We start from the raw sequence: 19,412 nt of genomic DNA, 5'->3' as shown, positions 1-19,412 counted from the left end.
AAAGAGTTGGCAGTAGAGAGTTCGGTTACGATGCAAGGTAATAGCATCCAACGGTGCGCGTCGTAAAGGAGCTCGGTTAAGGCCCGCGAGGCAGATCCCCTCCCCCTCTCTTTGCTTTGCTTCATCTCTTCTTCCCACGGCAACTGGCAACAAATTGATTCGCCCAACTCTTTCCCCCGCCCGAAGAAAGGAAACGAAGGCGGCGGCCGGCGAGGTAACCGGCGAGCTCGGCTATGGGGGACAGCCAGTACTCCTTCTCTCTTACCACCTTCAGGTCCCAACTCTGTCTCTCTCGCTCTCTCTCTCTGCGGAGACTTGGCGGGCGTCAACCTGACTTTAAATGGGGTTTTTGTGCCTTGCAGCCCGTCGGGGAAGCTGGTGCAGATCGAGCACGCCCTGACGGCGGTGGGCTCCGGGCAAACCTCCCTGGGGATCAAAGGTGCGATCCCTACCCCCTGCACTAATCCCTTTCCTACTCTCTTTCGTCAGTGTTAGGGCCAATGCGGAGTCGCGGACGAGGGTTTGGGGCTGCCGCTGCGGGTTTCTGAGTGCGCCTGGAATTCGGGGATTAGGCTTTGGCTAAGTGTAACGGTGTGCCCGCGCCGTTCTAATCTGGTTAGGCTGGTTTATTTCTTAGCAACTTGAAAGTATACATTTGATTCATAAGGCTTTCCGAGGTTTGAGATGACTATGGGCATTGGTGGCCGCTGTTGAATTTGTGAATTCCTGGTGTGGCCACTGGTGAATTTGTGATTCCCTGGTGGCACTTGTAGCGTGTGCTCGTTTTGAGAATGCATTTAGTCTTGATTTGGCTTCTCTCTTATCCCAGATATACCATGGGCGCGGTTAGGCTGCACAATATCAGCAAATTTCGTGGAGACAAGTGCTCTCTCCTTAACTAAGCCTTGTCTAATAGTAGCAATTGTGACTGGTTATTTTGGTTCGATGATCAACATGACTTTTTATGCTTTCTGTGTGGTTCTGGTTATGAGTGCTGATAGTGCACTGTGGATTCACATACAAGTGCAAAATCCCAAGTGGTTCAGGAGTCAATTCAATGCCAAGGAAATGTACTGAAGTTAATATATCTCATAAAGTTGGACCTTTCTTTATCTTGATGTCATTGGGGACTTTGGGACTGTACATATTGTGCATAAGCTAGCATTTTTTTTGTATCATCATAATTATAGGCTATACACAGAATAATACCTTCCCTAGTGATAAGATGGTGGCATGGTCCCTTGGAAGGGGTTTGTTCGAATTCCAAATCTTGGATTTTTTTTTTGTTCCTTCATTTATTTTTGTGGTCGTTCATATCCATCATACTGATGGTCTCTTTTAATTGCTGCCACTCAGCAGCTGTGTTCTGGAAGCAAGTTCAATATTTGGATATTTATCTCGTTATCAATTTGTGTCTGAACTCAAATTGCTGAAGGAAACTACTATTTGACTTGTATTTCTGACATAATTGCTTCTGCTGATGGTTAGCTATTACATTATTACGAATTTATTGTATAGTATGTGCTCTTTCAGATATTGCTATTCTGTTTTATACACGGGATCTGGCAGTCTGTATTCTGTAACCATTTCACCACCTTTTGTCTCTTGATTATTTATTCTGATACATGCCATTTTTTTTGCGAGTACTGATACATGCCATATTACAGCTTCTAATGGAGTTGTTATTGCCACTGAGAAGAAATTACCTTCTATTTTAGTGGATGAAACATCTGTATGTGTAACATCATCATTCTCTTTTGCTTCCTCTCTGAGTCAAATTGCAGCATTTGTGCTTCTCGTAAATGCATTAAAAGGCTCCCCAATTCCTAACCTGTAGGTGCAAAAGATTCAAGCATTGACTCCAAATATTGGAGTTGTTTACAGGTACTTTCCTATGCTATTTGGACCTATTGGTTGCTTTGCTGTTCACATCTTATGCTCTGGATGCTGACAGCCTTGCTACATTTGCCTCACATTTCTGAACTTAATAATGTATAAGATCACAAATCATAATCTTTCAACATGGCTGATGTACGGTTTTAGTGTTAGCTCCTTAGAGCTGTCACATCTGATTTGCACTTATCACTAATGAGATGGTGTAATAAAAAGTAAAAAGGCACTATGCTTACCAAAAGAGAATTATATGTTGAACGGACAAGTTCTTATATGCATATATGGGGAATTTGTTTTAAAACAATTGTGTACAAACCAAGTTAAGCCAAATTTATTTCAATTCAAGTTGCCTCTTGCTTCTTTTAGCTTCCCACCATCAATATAAGGTATTAAGGTTTAACAGTTTAACTCAGTGATATGTACATTACTGATCATTGAGAAGACCCATGACCATGAACTCTCACCATTTTTTGTCGCATTTCCATGTGCTTACCTTGTGTTATTTTTCAGTGGGATGGGTCCGGATTTCCGTGTTCTAATGAGGAAAAGCCGGAAACAAGCACAACAGTATTACCGGTTGTATAAGGTATTTGTGACAGTTCATTTGGTGTACATCTTTGCATTTAAATGGTGGTGCAGGTTCTCACTTTGGATGTGTTATCAAAATACCTTTTTTTTGTAAATGATTTGTTAAACATTATTATCACACACGTTTGTTATTTTGAAGTGAAACTAATAATTTGTGCTGTCTAATTGTTATAATTTCCATCCACTGCAGGAAACTATACCTGTTACACAACTTGTCAGAGAAACAGCTGCTGTTATGCAGGAGTTCACACAGTCTGGGTACGATAAGTTGATACATGTGTTCACTTTCATTGCTGTGTTGAAACTGTTAATCTATGAACAAGCTATGTCCAATTTCTGTATCGAGATTTCTCGATATTGTGGATGCATAACATAATATAGCTCTGCATCACTGTTCAACATGATGCACTAAAAGTTTATTCTATGTTGATAACCACTTAACAAGTTCAATGTAAACTATTAAAGGACTCTGATAAGTGGCATAATTTCTTTTTTCAAACAGTTCAACATTCTAATAGAAAGTTCACCTCACAGAAACTAAGATCCGCACAAGATGCCCTAGTTTTGCAATACTCTCTTTTTATGATAATTTATACAATACTCTTACTCAGGAAACAGAAAATAGCAGTGGCAACTGGGTGGTTCTTTATCAGCGTCCAACCTGGAATGGTTTGAAGCAATGCTGATATTGATTTACTGCTAATGATTATGAAAGACTAAACAACCAAACAAACATAATATTGCGAGGAAAATCTGTGTACCAAGAACAAATGCATATTGTTATCAGAATATACCCAAAAAAATGTCGTTAATAGGCCAGTTGCAGATTGCACTAGTTAATCTTAGTAATCCAGTTTTTGGATCCTTGGTCTTACCAAAAGTTGGTATCTATGAAGCCTAGTTATTCTGATTGGTGAGACCTGGAGAAATGAAAATCACTCTTTTAGTTCCTGGATATTTTTTTTCTCAAATTGAGGTTGTCCCCATTCCCATTATCATAAACGGAAATACACCGAACCAGAAACTGGGAAGAAGGGAGAACGGCATATGATGAAAAAGGAAGGCCTAGACTTCCCAAACAGTAACCACACCTCTGTTTCAGACTTCAGAGTATGCGTTCCTGAGGGGAAGCAGGGCAAACCACATTCTAGCAACCTTATTACAGACATGAGTTTAACAAGCACAATACGATAACTACATACAATTGAACCAAAACGAGACTACTCAACCAAATAAAAACTAAAGTCAGCAGAACAATCGGCACCATCCAGCAGTAGCAGGTAGTCAATCTTCATCGTCCGGTTGTGCCTCCTGTCTTCCTTCAATCCTTGGTACTCCAGTTAATTTTTTATGAAGGAATTGGCACTCCAGCTGTTGCTGTCTGCATCATAATCCGGACACCTTCAATGACCTGCAGCTCCCCCAAGTAGAGACCTGCCCCTGCATCTCCCCTGAGTAGAGACCTGCCTGGTATTGCATAAAGAGCACAGGCATAAAAAAACAATCTCAGAAGGCACTTGATGTATTTTCCATCAAAACACGCTTTATTCCTTGTCTTATAGATTACCCAACATAAAGCTGCAACCCCAAAAGCATGCACTTTGGTTCCATTTGGCAACCATTTTTGGACCCACACCCAGGCTTGGGCAAGATTTCTAGGAATGTCATTAGCTCCAAAACATACGGCAACGCCACCCCAAACTACTCGAGCAACAACACAATTTTCAAACAGATGAGAAATAAAGCATGTGCTTGGATATATTTATATTATATGACCTTGTTTGTTGCAGCGGTGTAAGACCATTTGGTGTATCTTTGTTGATTGCTGGGTATGATGACAATGGCCCGCAGTTGTACCAGGTATGGACAATGAAATACAAAATAGAGGCCTCTGGTCATTTTATATTGCTCAACAAGTGATATTATCTCATCTTTCAATCACAGTGAGATTTTGTCATGATTATTTGTGCTGACTGTTGACTTAGAAGAGTTGGAAATGGAAACTGTCTAAGTTGAACAATTTTGCTCCGACCATTTACTGAATCTTTCATCCACTGCTTGTTAATAAATTTTTGTACTGTAGAGTTTTGATATAGTCAATATGTTTTTTGTAGGTAGACCCTTCAGGATCATACTTCTCCTGGAAAGCATCAGCTATGGGGAAAAATGTGTCCAATGCAAAGACATTTCTTGAGAAGAGGTATGTAGAAGATCGACCACACTTGTTAGCCAAATGCTGCTGTACAGAATATTTCTTTGAAAACTTCAAAACATGGCAAGCTGGTTGTTTGCTTCCATTCACATTTACTTGAAATGATATGCTGGCCTATAATACTTTAGTAGACACTGTTGTTACTTGTTAGTTCTATTTTTTTTTTCTTTTGGTCATAAAAAATTTGTGCATGAACTTTAGGATTTTTTTGATTTGACACCCATATGTTGTTGCTTTAAGGTTTCTCACACATCGCCTTACTGATAGATCCTTGAATGTTGGAGCAGATACTGAATTGCCCCATAATTTTATCGTCATATCTGTTTAAGTGACAACTAATACAGGTCGATCTCTTAGTCGTGGAGTACAGTCTCATATGACCTTTATTTGTCATTTCTTTAAAGGTACACAGAAGATATGGAGCTTGATGATGCCATACATACTGCAATTTTGACTTTGAAAGAAGGGTATCTGATTTCTATATTGCCTCTGTTACTATGTTACTTTGCGAACATCATCACTGACAAAATTCTGGGCTTACCGGCTTGCAGATACGAAGGGCAGATCTCTTCCAACAATATTGAGATCGGGATCATTCGCTCTGACTGTGAGTTCAGGTATATCACTCCCTGATTTTCCCCCCTGGTTCCTCACACTTGTGTTCAAGGAGATACGTTTCACCTTAACCCAACTCTCAAACATCGTCAGTCAGTTTAGGGTCTTTGAGCTGTTTTTGGTCTTCGACCCTCTATGTTTGTGACTAGTCCCTTTAATCTGAATAGATGCTGGGAAAAAAAAGTTCCTGCATTTATTCTCCCGTCCATCAGAAAATTTTTCATCAAGTGCGCTCCCAGTTTTGTGCTGTTGCACTCCTTGCACCATAAAGCTGTTTACTGGGAGTAAATGTAAATGTCTCGTTCCTGCAATAAAATGGTTTGCTGATACAAATGTTTACCATGCAAAACACAGGGTTCTGAGCCCCGCAGAGATCAAGGATTTTCTGGAAGAGGTGGAGTAAGCTGCCCCTCAACGATTTGCGAGTTTCAGAAACGAGAGAAGCATAAATTCAAGTGGCCGGGTCCAAGCCCCACGAAGTTTTTCAGATCCTTTAGTTTTATTATTTTTCAATCTTTGAACAGACTGTCTGCAGTAGGGACATTCAGTGGCGAAGCTAGAGGAGAATGGAGGGGGGTGCGCTATTACCTATTACTGTACTAAAAGTATGGCTATGCATATGATTTCATATGTTTTTTTCTAAACAAGCATTCATTTAGTTTGAACTTAACACTACAAAAATGGTGTAGTGATGAGAGTTTACAAAAGAAACCCCACTTAATAATATTTTTATTATGATAATGTAGTGAAATAATAGTTCAACCTAGCAAAAAAGAGAACAATACTTTTAGACTTGATTTGGATGTTGTAGTTTTTTAGAAAATAAAGTATTGAAATACAATAGTTTCCAAAACAATGATACTCTCTCCGTCCCTAAATAACCCAACTTTTAAAGTTGTCATAATTTAGACTTTTATAAGTTTAATCTAATTATAGAAAGGAGTATTAACATTTGTGTCACCAAATAAGTACAATATAAAAATAAATTTCTTGGCATCTATGGTTCTAATTTTATGTCATAAATATCAGCGTATTTTTCTATAAATTTGATCACATTTGTTAAAGTTTGACTTAGGACAATTCTAGAAGCTGATTTAAAATTACATATATTAAAAAGGTCTCTCGAATATTGGTATATAGATGATGTGCGCTTTGTGGACGCATATACGTTATGTAACGGTTTAGTGTTTAATTTCTTTGTGCTTGTATCTAGATGCAAAGCATTGATTGGAACTAAAATTAGCGAAATAGAAAAATTTGGGAGAATGCTTTAATTGCACCCATGGACTAGCTATCGACTTCTTGTTTTGCCTGGCCAATAGTGCTTAGCTTGCTGTCAGTGTCACTGAGCTTGGGGGGTGCATATATCGGAGTCCAGGGGGGTGCATCGCCTAAAATTTAGGATAGTTAACTCTAGATTTTTCTTTTGCTGTGGGTGCATGTGCACCCACTACCATATAGGTAGCTTCGCCCTTGGGGACATTGTAGACTCGGAACAGGTACGGCTTCCAGGTAGGTGCGTCGTGCATGTAGTACCCGCTTTGTCACGCTGTCTGCCACTTTACTCGGCTGCGCCATAGTTTGTGGCGTCCCTTCCCGTCCTTGTGTGCCCTCGGAGCCAATGTACAATGTCTAAAGGGTCCTGATCAGAGGGCTGTGGTCGAAGTTGAATGCTGCAGACGATAAAATAGGGATCAAAGTCAAACTGGACCACATCTTAATCAAGATGAAGAAAAATCCATGTTCAGTCGTTAGCTTTGAGGTCAGGTGTGTTGAACTCTGCCTGTCAAGTGTCAACCCTTAGTCGGGTCTGTCATCTGTGGCAGCGAGGACGTATGTGTGGCTTGCCAGGAGACGGATGGACGCATGTACCTGTCAGCCTGAGGCAGATTATTCGCTTGCACGGACCAATTAAGTGGCGATTGACCAGCTCTCCCTGAGCCACCTGATGAGCACGTACCAGGCTGCCTAATGGGACAGTAGGTTCACACGTTAAAACTGGTCGGGTTGCCTGCATTAGATCAAGAGTGCCCAGCTTTGTAAGGTGAATGACCATTTTGACTAGAAATTTGCATGGCTGACAGTGCATGTGTAATGTGTTTGTATGTTGCTGGAGGCTAGTACGATAGTATCATGAGCTTTATTTTTATTCCCGTCGAAGAAGTTAATGTTTCAATTGGGTGTTCGGGACTGCTATACTCCACGTTTTCAGCTCCGCTCCACGTTTTTTAGCCAAACAGTTTCAGCTCTACGCACTCAGTTCGAAAAAAAATAGTGGAGTTGTGAGAGCATCTAAAGAGGTACTTCACGAACTCCAGTTTGTTGTAGAGCTGCTCTATTGTGGAGTTTGTGGAGTAGTGCCAAACACCCCCTTAGTGACTCACTCGTACACTCTACTCTGTACAGAGTGGATATCAAGCCAACTTGGTTGGGTTCGGTCCGGCTTAAGCTGGCTCCCTCGTTAAACTAACAAATCAATTTGGCTCGACTCATTAAGGTAACTAGAGGGCTGGCTCTTTAGCTCACGAACAAAAAAAGAACAGTGAATACATGTTTTTTTGCAAAGTGTGCATGCCGCACATAGATGTACCACAACATCTTCGGCTGCGTAAGTCGTGCTTACTATAATATCCACACATCGATTTCATGTCTAACCAATGCCAATTAGCAGTAAAATGAGGTAATAAACCATAGATATAAAAGCAGTAGCAGGGTGTAAGCACGACTTACACTGCAGCTGCCACTCTGCACATACACTGCAGCTGCTGTGGATGGGGGCGCCAAGCCCCGGGCGGTGGCCGGTGGCTATGTGGACGGAGGAGCGGAGCCGGAGGGGCAAGTCATTAATTAGCTGTCCACAGATGATGACGATGTTCGGTGTATATTTTTCTATGGTGGATGGGTTCTACCGATTCACATTCACTGCATTGGGTGTTTGTTGTTCGCTGGTCTGAAAAGTTATAGCTAAAATTATTATTGTCTGATTTATTGTGAGAAAAATATTGTTGGCTGACAGAAAAAGTATAGCTGAAAAGAGAAGCGAGAATGGCTCTGTGGATAAGTGTGGAGAAGAATTTATGGAGGGAAAATTTGAATAGCCACTTTGTTGGCCTAATTAACAGAGTAGATACTCTATTGGAGTGTATTTTTCTGTCCTCCATTATCTAAATGTAGAATAGGTGGTCTAGAGTGTTGATAGATTGGAGACCATGGAACACATTATCATATCGGTGGTCCGTACGTGCATGCAGCACACATACGGGAACGGGCCGGGACGAGAATAGTTCCGACCTCACCACTACCTCTACCTGGGCAGAGAGCTCTCTAGCAGAGGCACATGCATGGCAGTGGCGGCATGCCGGTCCAAGTCCATGGCATGGACGATCAGCCGGCAGCAACTTGGTATGAGATCATGATTAGCCATGCACATATATATGCGCCGATCATCGAGAGCAGCGGAGACGACGACAACGCGACGGCTTGGCCAGCGCACGCAGCTCCGATCCGACCGGCGGACCATCTCCCTCTGCAACGTGCAAGGACACGCACATACGCGAACCATCATTTCCTGCCAGGACTAGATGTGCACCACCCAGCACACGCACACGTCTGATTGTTATTGGGCGTATAAAAAATCTACCAGTACCTGCTGCTTTTCTCCAGATCCATCTACTCCTAGTAAAATCCCCAAATCTTTCTTGAAGAAACCAAAATGCCAGAGCGACGATATATATAAAAAAACCATCATATCGTATGGATGGATGGCCGCCGGCCTGGGCATGTAATTGTAATCTGCTGCTGCATGCTACTAGTTAGCAATAGTGCTCCATTTCCGATGCTGCCCATGCTAACGCTAATGCATGCATTTCGATCGTGTAGGTGCAACCAAACGCGTGTAGGACAGTATTAGGAGTACGTGTACGTGGTTGAACTAATCTAGCTAAATTAACCTGCTTCCAGTTATAAGGCCCAAAGGAGCTATTATAGGTGAGAATATGATGATTAAACTCCCATCAGGGGCTTGCCCACCGTATCCAACGTGCATCTAAACTACCCTTTCAAAAAAAAAAAGTGCATCTAAACTAGTATTTGTTGGAGCCAGGCCAACGAGCACAACCTACACACACCCAATATACTGTACATGCATTCAAATAAGAGTGATACACAAGCTAAGCTTGTAGCTTGATTTTATATATTAACATTTTCACTAAATATTGAGGAGCCTTATTAATATTTTTTTTTATTTTAGTTAGTTTGATTTATATATACGCAATGTTATCTATAGCTCTTTCCCTTTTTTTTAAGAAGTCCAACTAGTACTTGCCGCAATTTATAAGGTTACCCATATATCATAAATTTGTGGATGGACTTCCAATATTAAAACATGTTAATTATTTAACTTAATCTGCCAAAAAAATAATTATATTGTTGGTAGATTAATAAATTTCCAGCCATGCAAGCAAGAGCCTAATGTCCTACCAGAAACTAATATATCAAGGGAAATTTAATTATTTTTTAATATATGTATACTATGAGGGTATTAATGTTTTTGCGCCATCTGAAATATCACCACCTACTTTTTATAAATGGTGATATCAATATATTGGCAGTACAACATGCAATCAATTTGGGACCGTGCTAGCCTCCAACTTGTTACGAGTATTTGAGGCACACAAAGCACGTACAAATTAAGGTTGCGCGTATATTTGTTGACTACACAGGAGTACAGAAAAACAATATATATACTTACTACTATAGAAAATATATCAATTTCTTTGATGAAAAATGCGTGTAGAAAAGTCACCACCCCATTGGCCCATTAACTTTACTGAGGCCGCGCTGGCTGCTATGTGCTCGTTGTACTTATACTGCTGTCACTGTCACTGATGCTGTGCAGCTATGTGAGAGAGTTAATTAATTAATTAACTGAAGCAACGAATAATCCTATGCTGATGTAGGTAACTAATGTTCACACTTAACACCTTCATAACAGACGCCCTACATGGACACAAAACGTAACCCTTCGTCCAAAAAGCATTTATACTATACTACTAGCTAAGCCACGGAAGTACTTGTGAAAAGTTGATTGTGATTTTGGTCCCGTTTAGTTTCCCTTGTTAAATTTTAGTCAGCTAAAATTATTTTAGCTACTCTTAGATAACTAAACTATTTTAGCTCCTTTTTAGTCAGTGTGTTTGGAACTTTAACTATTAAAGTGACTAAAATTTAGTTAACGAAAATTTAGTAAGGGGAACCAGAAAAATGAGGATCATTGCTTGATAGGGGGGCCGGCCTTAATTGCATGAATCCAAAGTATCTAGGTAAGCAAAATATACTACTTCTAGATGTTCAACGCTCTCCACCGTAAGAATTGTCCACCACCTTTTTTAATTTATTTTACATTTTGTCCGATCCCCGGAGAGAATCCAGAAGTACTAGACAACAATTTGAAAAGAAAAGGTATTTTGGAATATTTAGGCTCTCTGCTAGGGCATGTTTACCTTTAGATGCCATCCAAAGTTTGCAAGCATACAAATCCTTTTATGAGATGTGTGGCACTGGCATGCCATAATTTTATCCATGACGAACAAAACATCTGCCACAATCTAGGCAAAAATGAGTTCTTTTATTAAAAAAAAGAAGGAAAAAAGAGCTTCTGGCAACTAATCATCCCTATACTCAGAAAAATAAGTGTGGTTTATTTTGTTTATTGATAATTAATATAAAAAGAAGTGTGGTGGTGTGCAAAGGAAGCTAGCCATCCATCACCCCCAAATTCTATGATCCATTAAAGCCCGGCAACACGAATTAAGGCATTAACCGATGCATGGCCTTCCCCTCCACCTCCATAGCTACAAACTTGAGCTCCTTTTTCCCTTGTTCATCAGCCAGCCCATGCATATCTCCATCCGGCCGGATCCCAACTAACTGTAGCATCTCACCACACATCCCCTTCCTCTACAGAGCTTCCTTCCAACACACCAACAAACCCTACCTGCTGTGTCTGTGTGTGCCTCTCTTCCTCATCAGGAGCCTTCCACTGTTCCACACCTTCTTCTTCTTCCCCTCGCCCGATCCAACGCCATCCGTGTCGTCCATGGCGTCCACCACCAGCGACAGCCTCCCCTCATCTCCTTCCATCCCCACCACGGCCTCGCTCGACGGCGCCGCCGACCAAGAGTTCACCTCCTCCCACCACCACCACCACCACCTGCACCACAGCTTCTTCTTCCCGTCCTCCACCTCCTCCTCCCCGGCCAGCCTATACCTCGACTCCTCCTTCCATGGCCTCCTCCCCACCACTTCCTCCTCCACGGCCGCCATGTCCATGTCCTCCCCTGCTTCCCCTCCACCACCGGTGCCGCCACCACTCCCTCCCGCTCCGGCGGCGCCGGCCACCACGACAAAGCCGGCCAAGAAGCGCCCGAGGGCGTCCCGCCGCCCCCCCACCACGGTGCTCACCACCGACACCTCCAACTTCCGCGCCATGGTGCAGGAGTTCACCGGCTTCCCGGCGCCGCCCTTCGCTCCCGCGCCGCCCCCCGCCGTCCGCCCGCGGCTCCTCGGCGGCCCGCCGCCGTTCCTCATGCGCCCCTCGCCTCTCAAGTACCCCGGCATGCTGCTGCCTCCCGGTCCCAGCACTTGCACCACCACCACCACCACCCTAGCCAACGCCACTGCCAGTAACACAAGCTCTCTCGTGGACGCGCTCGCGCTCTTCACCAAGAGCAGCAGCGCGATGCCAAGCGCCGCCGCCGCGGCCGCAGCAGCTACGGCGGCGACGTCGTCGGGCGGATCAGGGGTTCCTGATCATCATTACCACCACGGCATCACCATGGGAGGGTTCAACTTCAACCCATTCGATGATTTCGATGCGCCGGCCGCGGCGGCGGCAGCGGAAGGCGAGAGGGGGAGCGGCGGCGGCGGCAGCCATGGTTTCTTCTCCTCCTTCGCCACCGGAGACAAGTACGGACGGCACTAGTGTACGTAATCCATCTCTCTTGCGCTCTCTGATAATTCAGCTAGTGTGTGTGCTCATGATCGAGAGAGTTTGTGTGGAGATTGGAGAGAGATGGAGGAAGAGAAGCAACAAATTAAAGCTTCCACACGTACTAGCTGCTACTTGGCCACTGCTACTGTTTTTGCATTATAAGTATTTTGGCAAAGCTGCATAATTGTGAGTTTTCATTATTTGGTTTTTGGGATATATGAAGATGGCATGGCTATGTACATACATAAATGTGGGTCCTTTTTGACTTGTTCCAAGTTCATCTTGGCTTCCAGATGTTGAAATTTTGTTGGTGCAAAATGGAAGGAAAATGATATATCTATGCGCAATTGCCGTGATGAAAACTTGTATCTCGTAATGGGGAGAAAGCTGTTTTGATTTGTTCGGCTTCCATCGCTATTAGCTAGCAAGTGTGTCCTTGTCAAGATGAGATGAAACGATGCAACTCCTTTCTAACTTTTCCTTCTTCCTTTCGGTTCTGGAAGCAAATGCCGTACTGTGAAAGATATGGCTACTTTTTTATGTCTCTTTAATTTGCTGATTTAATCCCGGAGGAGTTACAATTTTGGAGGTCATGCTTGCAACACATCTCTCAACTGTGGTGCAACAGAGAAGCTAGCTAGCAGTTCTTTCTTGTGTGCTGCTTCTAGGTCAATGAGTGCATGCATGATCCAAGATCCACAATGTTATACATGCTTATTATTACTAAATTTTAAATTAGTGAAGGGATAATTCATTTACTTTCTAGTTGCTGATAAATTGAAGTAACATATTATTTATATTTTTAAACAATATGTAGCCTGTCCATAATTTCTAGTTCAACACGACATGATTGAAGTTTATGCTTCTTTTATAATTGGTAAATGTTGTCATTACAAATATAATTGCTAAATCTTATAATTGCGCATAAGTTGAAATTTATGCTTCTAGTACTTGACAATTTTCTGTTCTTAGTTTATATGAAGCTAAGTATGGATTGTTATGCTAGAGTATATATGAAGCTAAGTATGGATTATTATGCTATAGTATATATATATGAAGCTATAGTATTATTACAATGTCGTTCATTGTTAAGCATTAATTCAAGCATGTGCAAGTATTTTTATTGGGCTTATATATTATACTTGATTGATTGTATAGCACCATCATGTAACTTATTAGGACTTTACAAATTAGCATTTTGCATGAGTTGCTACATTTTAATCGGAAAGATTCCGTGCTGTATATGTATGTGTATATGCTCAACTTTACCAGACTTGTTGCTTTGTTGCACCAAAATTACACAAGTTACTCAATTAAATGAAGAGTCTAATGATACTAATTTGGTAGTATCATGTAAATAGGTATACTATGAAAATATAATTAATAAAGAACTTAATGATACTTATTTGGTATCATAAATATTATTATTTTATTATATAAATTTGGTTAAACTTGATTGATTTGATTCTCCAAAAATTTATAATGCATGATTATAATTTGGAACAGAGGAAGTATATTAACAGCGCCATTATATTAGCTATTACACAACATTATTTCTAAGAGTAATCCAGATCAAGTTGAGTTACTGACTTTCAAGTATATATATCTCTTACTGTGTAACATTATTATATAGTACTAGGCAGCCACATTCAGCGTCTCAAATATATGTACTTTTAAAGAGATCATGAAATACTGACGTACGTAGTGTGGCATTCCTGTGTTGTGTGACATTAATTTAGTTACTACTACTACTACATTCGTACGTACGTCTGTCGTCACGTGTGCATACGTGAGACGCGTTGGTGTACACTACGCGTTGATATATTAAGTAAAGTAGCTTAGTCGCAAAATAAAAATAATGGTATATATATAGTAGTTATTATAGTACTCGCGTCTTTTCTTTCTTAATTAATAAGTTTAATTTGTTCTGATCACAGAATGCTCCTTGAAACAAATTAAAACCATTAGTTTATACACCGGTCTTGCTCGATCATCTCTGTCCATATATGTATGACCTCGCTCCATGAGCGCACTCAAACGAGCCAAATGATGAGATGATATTTGTACTCTGAAATAACGTGTCGTTATCATTATCAGAACAGTGGGAGCCTTTTTTAATTACATACGAAGAGTAACATCAAGAGTGTATGGTCAATTCAGTTTCATGCATATATGTGTGAACAGGATGGTTATTATTATCGATCTTATCTTATAAATTAGGTTAAACTTGCAATGTTTTGACTTCAAGATTCTTGAAATGACTTATAATTTAGGATGGAGGGAGTACTTCTGAACAGTTTTGTATGTACACTCTCTAAGCAGAATTGTGGAGTCGCGTTGATGAAGGTGAGACCAGCTCAACAAACCCCCCCCCCCCCCTTCCCCCGCCCCCCAATAAGACTACCTCTTAATTCCCCTTCAGTGCAGTGCGCCTGTCCTCCATTATTATTTTAGCTTAACTGATCACTGTAAAACATGAGAATTTTTATTGTTGTGGCATAATTTGGAGGCTTGCAAGATTTATATATATATACAAGTCACCAATTTAATACAAAAAGTGGATTAGGGTTGGGGATTTTGGAGATTTAGGGTGGGATTCCTTATCTGGTGACTTTTGGAGGGATGATCATGGAGTCAAGCCATTGTGATGGTGGCAGTGTGGCACGAGGGTGGAATTGGAGCACTAGGTAGCAAAGGGCTGGTTATGGGAGTGACCAAGGTGAGGGCGAGTATGACCGATGGGAATCAATGCATGTTTACAAGATGTCACCTACTAATAAGAGGGTGTCAGGGTGTGACTTAGGTCACAGTAGTGTTTGGCTTGAGGACAATATATGATGAAGCACAATATTCTACCTTTTGTTGGTGCTTGGTTAGGGGGAAAAGTTTATATGATTATCCCACTAGGGAATATTCCTTTTTAGATACGTGATGAAGCCACCCCTCATAATTGGTGGGATTAATTTTGTCCCACCTGGAATTGCACCCGTTCGTGTGAACACACAGAAGCGCATGGAGGAAAGTGTGATTGTGCGAGACACATTGAGGACAAAGAGAGCTAGCGGAGATAGGCATCCAACCAAGATAGGGATGCCATTGACGACATCTGGCAAGGCAAGATTGATAAGAGCTTAGCTATGCATGAGAATCAACAGAGGGAAGAGGTCATTGGCTATGAATGGGTGGTGGCAGTGCATGCACATGAGCAAGCTCTCGATGGAGGAAGAGAAGCGATAGGGTTGCTCGCAAGGGCTTGTGGGATTGTGTCCATGGTAAGCAGACATAGAGGCAAACTTGGGCATCATGTAGGTGAAGGTGGAGGCTTGGGACATGTGAAGGAGGTTTGATAGCGGCGAGCCTAGGGAAAGGGGAAAATGAATGAAGGCAGACAAGTGGACCATATAAAGTCTTGTCCCTGATTTAGTGTCCCCAAACCAAACAAAACTAGGGAGGGTTTTGTCCCTTCTCAACCAAACAAAAGATAGGATCATCCCGACCCCAAAACTGGCATGGGACTTAATACGATGGTCAAAGGTAGACCTAAACCATGCTATATACGATGTGCTTCTGAGGTGTTTTTCTCACTAACCATAAAGAGTTATGTAACCTAGAGGGGGCAACGAGATGGTTAATTAGGGCAATGAAAGAGCTTATAAGATCTAGAGGGGGGCCAAGCTAAGAGATGAAGCTTTCTAATAGCAGGGGCCATGGTCGCCTTTGGCCCCCAATTAAGCTCTGCCCCTGACTTAGGATGTCTAACATGAAAAGGAAAAATCTTGGCCCTAAGACAAAGGAATGGGTCCATTGATAAAAATCAAAGATCCATCCCCAAACTAAAACTCTAATGCAACAATTAAAAACAATACTACCTCTCATATGGATCGATTATAGGTCACATCCTAAGTCATTTCCAGCTTTGACCAAATTTATAGGAAATATACCAACATCTAACTTTGAATTAGCTTTACTAAATTCTCCCTAAAATATGTTTTCATAATGCATAATTATGTTTTAAAACATGGTTAAAGTTAGAGAAATTTGACTTGGGACATGACTAAAATGGCATGTATAATTTCAAAATGAGAGCAGTACGTAGATTGGGTATTTCTTATTCACATCATGACTCCTCCCTCTGTCCCCATATTGGTAGGACTATTTTTGCATATAACATTGGTTTCGCTTAGGGTCATGGTCGTCCGATAATTGTAGGAATTTTCTTTTCACAATTGTAGCAATTTTTTCACAAGATGGATATGTCCCACACCTACTAATAAAGTGTGGGTTTCCTTACATTGGATAATTTACCTATGTACAACAAATACTAGCGCTCGTGTTGTTTTAGTAATTGCTTAGTTAGCTTTAGCTTTATTTTAAGATCGCCCATAATAGATGCATGATGGAGTAGTAGTGATATATGCTTAGCGAGACGTTTGATCTATTAGTCAACGTACAGATAGCTAGACATGATATATTTCATCATCTTGCATATATATGGTCACCTTGCAAAGCGTACACACCAGTTGCCTGATATTATGGTCTTCCCTACCCTACCCTGCTATGATCTGTACGTACTCGTCAAAAAAGCAGGGAAAAGGACGCCCAAAAAACTGCTAGTGCTGAGTCTCAGGAACTCAGGATCGGAGTGATGATTCGGCTGTTATCCTATGCATGCATCGCAGGGCTAACGGTGTTGCAATGCAAGAACTACTAGCCCCGTTTTAATTTGGTGCTTCTCTGAGGTGTGCTTTGGCTCCGCATCCTAATTAAAGTAAGCACTAACAGTGTATTGTAGCTGGGAGAAAAATGGTTTCTGCTCCTATAAAAATGAACTAAGAGAGGAAGGGAGGAGAGCCACATATTTGAGGCTGACTCCGGCCGCTATAATCACTGCTATAGTGAAGAAGCCGAAACCTAGCCACTCCAAACGAAGTCACACCTGATCCTAGCTACGACAACACAAAAATAAGCTGCATCACAAGGAGATCCTAAATCTTGCACTATCAAATATGCTGAAATAAACCACATCTGACACCATTTCCAATGCCGATCAAAGGAAGTTTAGCTTAACCTCCATCTTTCGCCATAATGCAGTAGTCACCTGATGGATCAACGTAATCATGGAAGATACTATAGCAGTAACCATGTAGGCATGCATATATAGCTTGGTAGCTGCCATGGTTTACACGTTGGTAAGGATGAGGCAGCTGATCCGACAGAACGTACGTAGCTTGCACCACTGGTCGATGGAGAGTTGTGAGGCAGGACAACAAGATTGGAAAGCAGCGCACCCAGCTAGCTAGCTAGCTATAGAAAGGCCGGAGCCTTTTCCCATCCACACCACAAGGGGTTACACCAACCAAAGAAACTCTCTCTGTTTCCTGCTGCAGGCAGTAGTGGAGGAACAAATCGATTGCAAGCAGAGCAACGAGACAGCAGGCATCGATCGAGCTTTGTGTGTCTCTCTCAATCTCTCATATCTCTCTCTCTCTCTCTTTCGTACAGTACTCTATCTCTCTACTATATATATCGCTTGTCTTATCGGCCGTATTTTTTCTGTCAGCCGAAAAGTTCCTATTCGCTGATTTGAAAAATCGTGGCTGAAAATACTATTTGCTAATTTATCGTCAGAAAAAAATATTGTTGGCTAGCTGATAAGTCAAGCGATCGTCTCTCTCGCTCTAGACTTTGTGGTGTTGTCTGTGACTGCATGCATGACTGACTGTACATGTGTGATGATGGCCTACTCCTGAATCCCCCACTACTACTACATCTAGGAGTACATGCATGCCCAGCTAGCAGGCATGCACTAGTAGCTAGATAAACCACGACGCCGGCCGGCCGGCCAGCAGCATCTTTCCTTTTGCCTCTCATCTCATGCATGATGCAGATCCATCGATGGATCCATGGAAATGATGATGCCCCACGCGCGCCTTGGCAGCACATATATGTTTGCCATCATTTCTCCATTCTGATCAGCACACGAACCACGCATATGATTGTGTGCGCCTCGTTCCGATCCGCCCTCCAGTCGTAGCGTTTGGTTGGGAGATCCAACGAAGGCCTTGTTTAGTTCAGATTCCCCGTCACATCGAATCTTTAGACGTATGTATGGAATATTGAATATAGATAAAAATAAAAACTAATTGCACAGTTTAGTCGGAATTGACAAGACGAATCTTTTGAGCCTAGTTAGTCCATGATTGAACAATATTTGTCAAATACAAACGAAATTGCTACCGTGCTCATTTTGCCAAAAATTTTGGAACTAAACAAGGCCGAAGTAAAGGTAGCATTTGGGCCTCGTTTAGTTCCAAATTTTTTTTTAGAAATCAACATTGTAGCACTTTTGTTTGTATTTGGCATAGACTAACTAAGCTCAAAAGATTCGTCTTACAAATTACAGATAAACTATACAATTAGTTATTTCTTTTATCTATATTTAATATGTCATGCATATGCCGCAAGATTCAATGTGACGGAGAATCTGAAAAATTTTGCAAAATTTTTTGGAAACTAAGGCCTTGTTTAGTTCGCAAAAATTTTCAAGATTTTCAATCTTTGGTCGCATGCATGGAGCATTAAATATAGACGAAAATAAAAACTAATTGCACAGTTTACCTGTAATTTGTGAGATGAATCTTTTGAGCTTAGTTACTCCGTGATTGGACAATGTTTGTCAAATAAAAATGCAAGTGCTACAGAAGCAAAAAAATCAAAATTTTTACAAACTAAACAAGGCCCTTGGTTGGGAGATAAGGTGGAATGAAGCTAGGATGGTCTGGTTTTTGATGAGACGGGTCGACTACGTTTTCTGTTTAGTTAAAAAGGATGGGATCAACCCGTTTTAATTTATGTTTGATCCGAAGACATCAAAAAAGTGGGATCAACTATTGAGAGATAGGGCCCATTTGTCAGGGTCTTTTATTTTCTCCGTATCTTCCTCCTTCCTTATCTCTTCCATCCCACACCTCTTTTCAACCCGTGCAAAGTGTCTCCGCTGGCGAGATCAATGCCTCCTCCGCCCCTTGCTCCGCGTGCCACCCCTCGTGCCTCTGCCATTGGAGCCCGGCCGCGCGTGCGAAGGGGGCAGAGCTCGGCCACACCCGCCGAGAG

General features: G+C 41.6%; 2 protein-coding genes across 2 annotated transcripts; both read left to right on the top strand.

The window, feature by feature from the left end:
• On the top strand, positions 80–5,978 carry LOC8077121 (proteasome subunit alpha type-2). Its single transcript, XM_002467722.2, has 11 exons — positions 80–274; positions 363–439; positions 1,668–1,732; positions 1,838–1,884; positions 2,404–2,479; positions 2,672–2,739; positions 4,272–4,341; positions 4,596–4,681; positions 5,098–5,160; positions 5,245–5,310; positions 5,663–5,978. Exons 1-11 carry the CDS (start codon positions 234–236, stop codon positions 5,709–5,711), a joined length of 708 nt encoding a protein of 235 aa, XP_002467767.1. The 5' UTR covers positions 80–233; the 3' UTR covers positions 5,712–5,978.
• LOC110435518 (mucin-5AC-like) lies at positions 10,795–12,697 on the top strand. The gene has a single exon (XM_021461141.1). It carries the CDS (start codon positions 11,136–11,138, stop codon positions 12,288–12,290), a length of 1,155 nt encoding a protein of 384 aa, XP_021316816.1. The 5' UTR covers positions 10,795–11,135; the 3' UTR covers positions 12,291–12,697.

Source organism: Sorghum bicolor, chromosome 1, assembly GCF_000003195.3.
Source record: "Sorghum bicolor cultivar BTx623 chromosome 1, Sorghum_bicolor_NCBIv3, whole genome shotgun sequence".
Classification (NCBI taxonomy): domain Eukaryota; kingdom Viridiplantae; phylum Streptophyta; class Magnoliopsida; order Poales; family Poaceae; genus Sorghum; species Sorghum bicolor.
The sequence above is the reverse complement of the archived record's forward strand: the minus strand, read 5'-3'. Positions and strand labels throughout refer to the sequence as shown.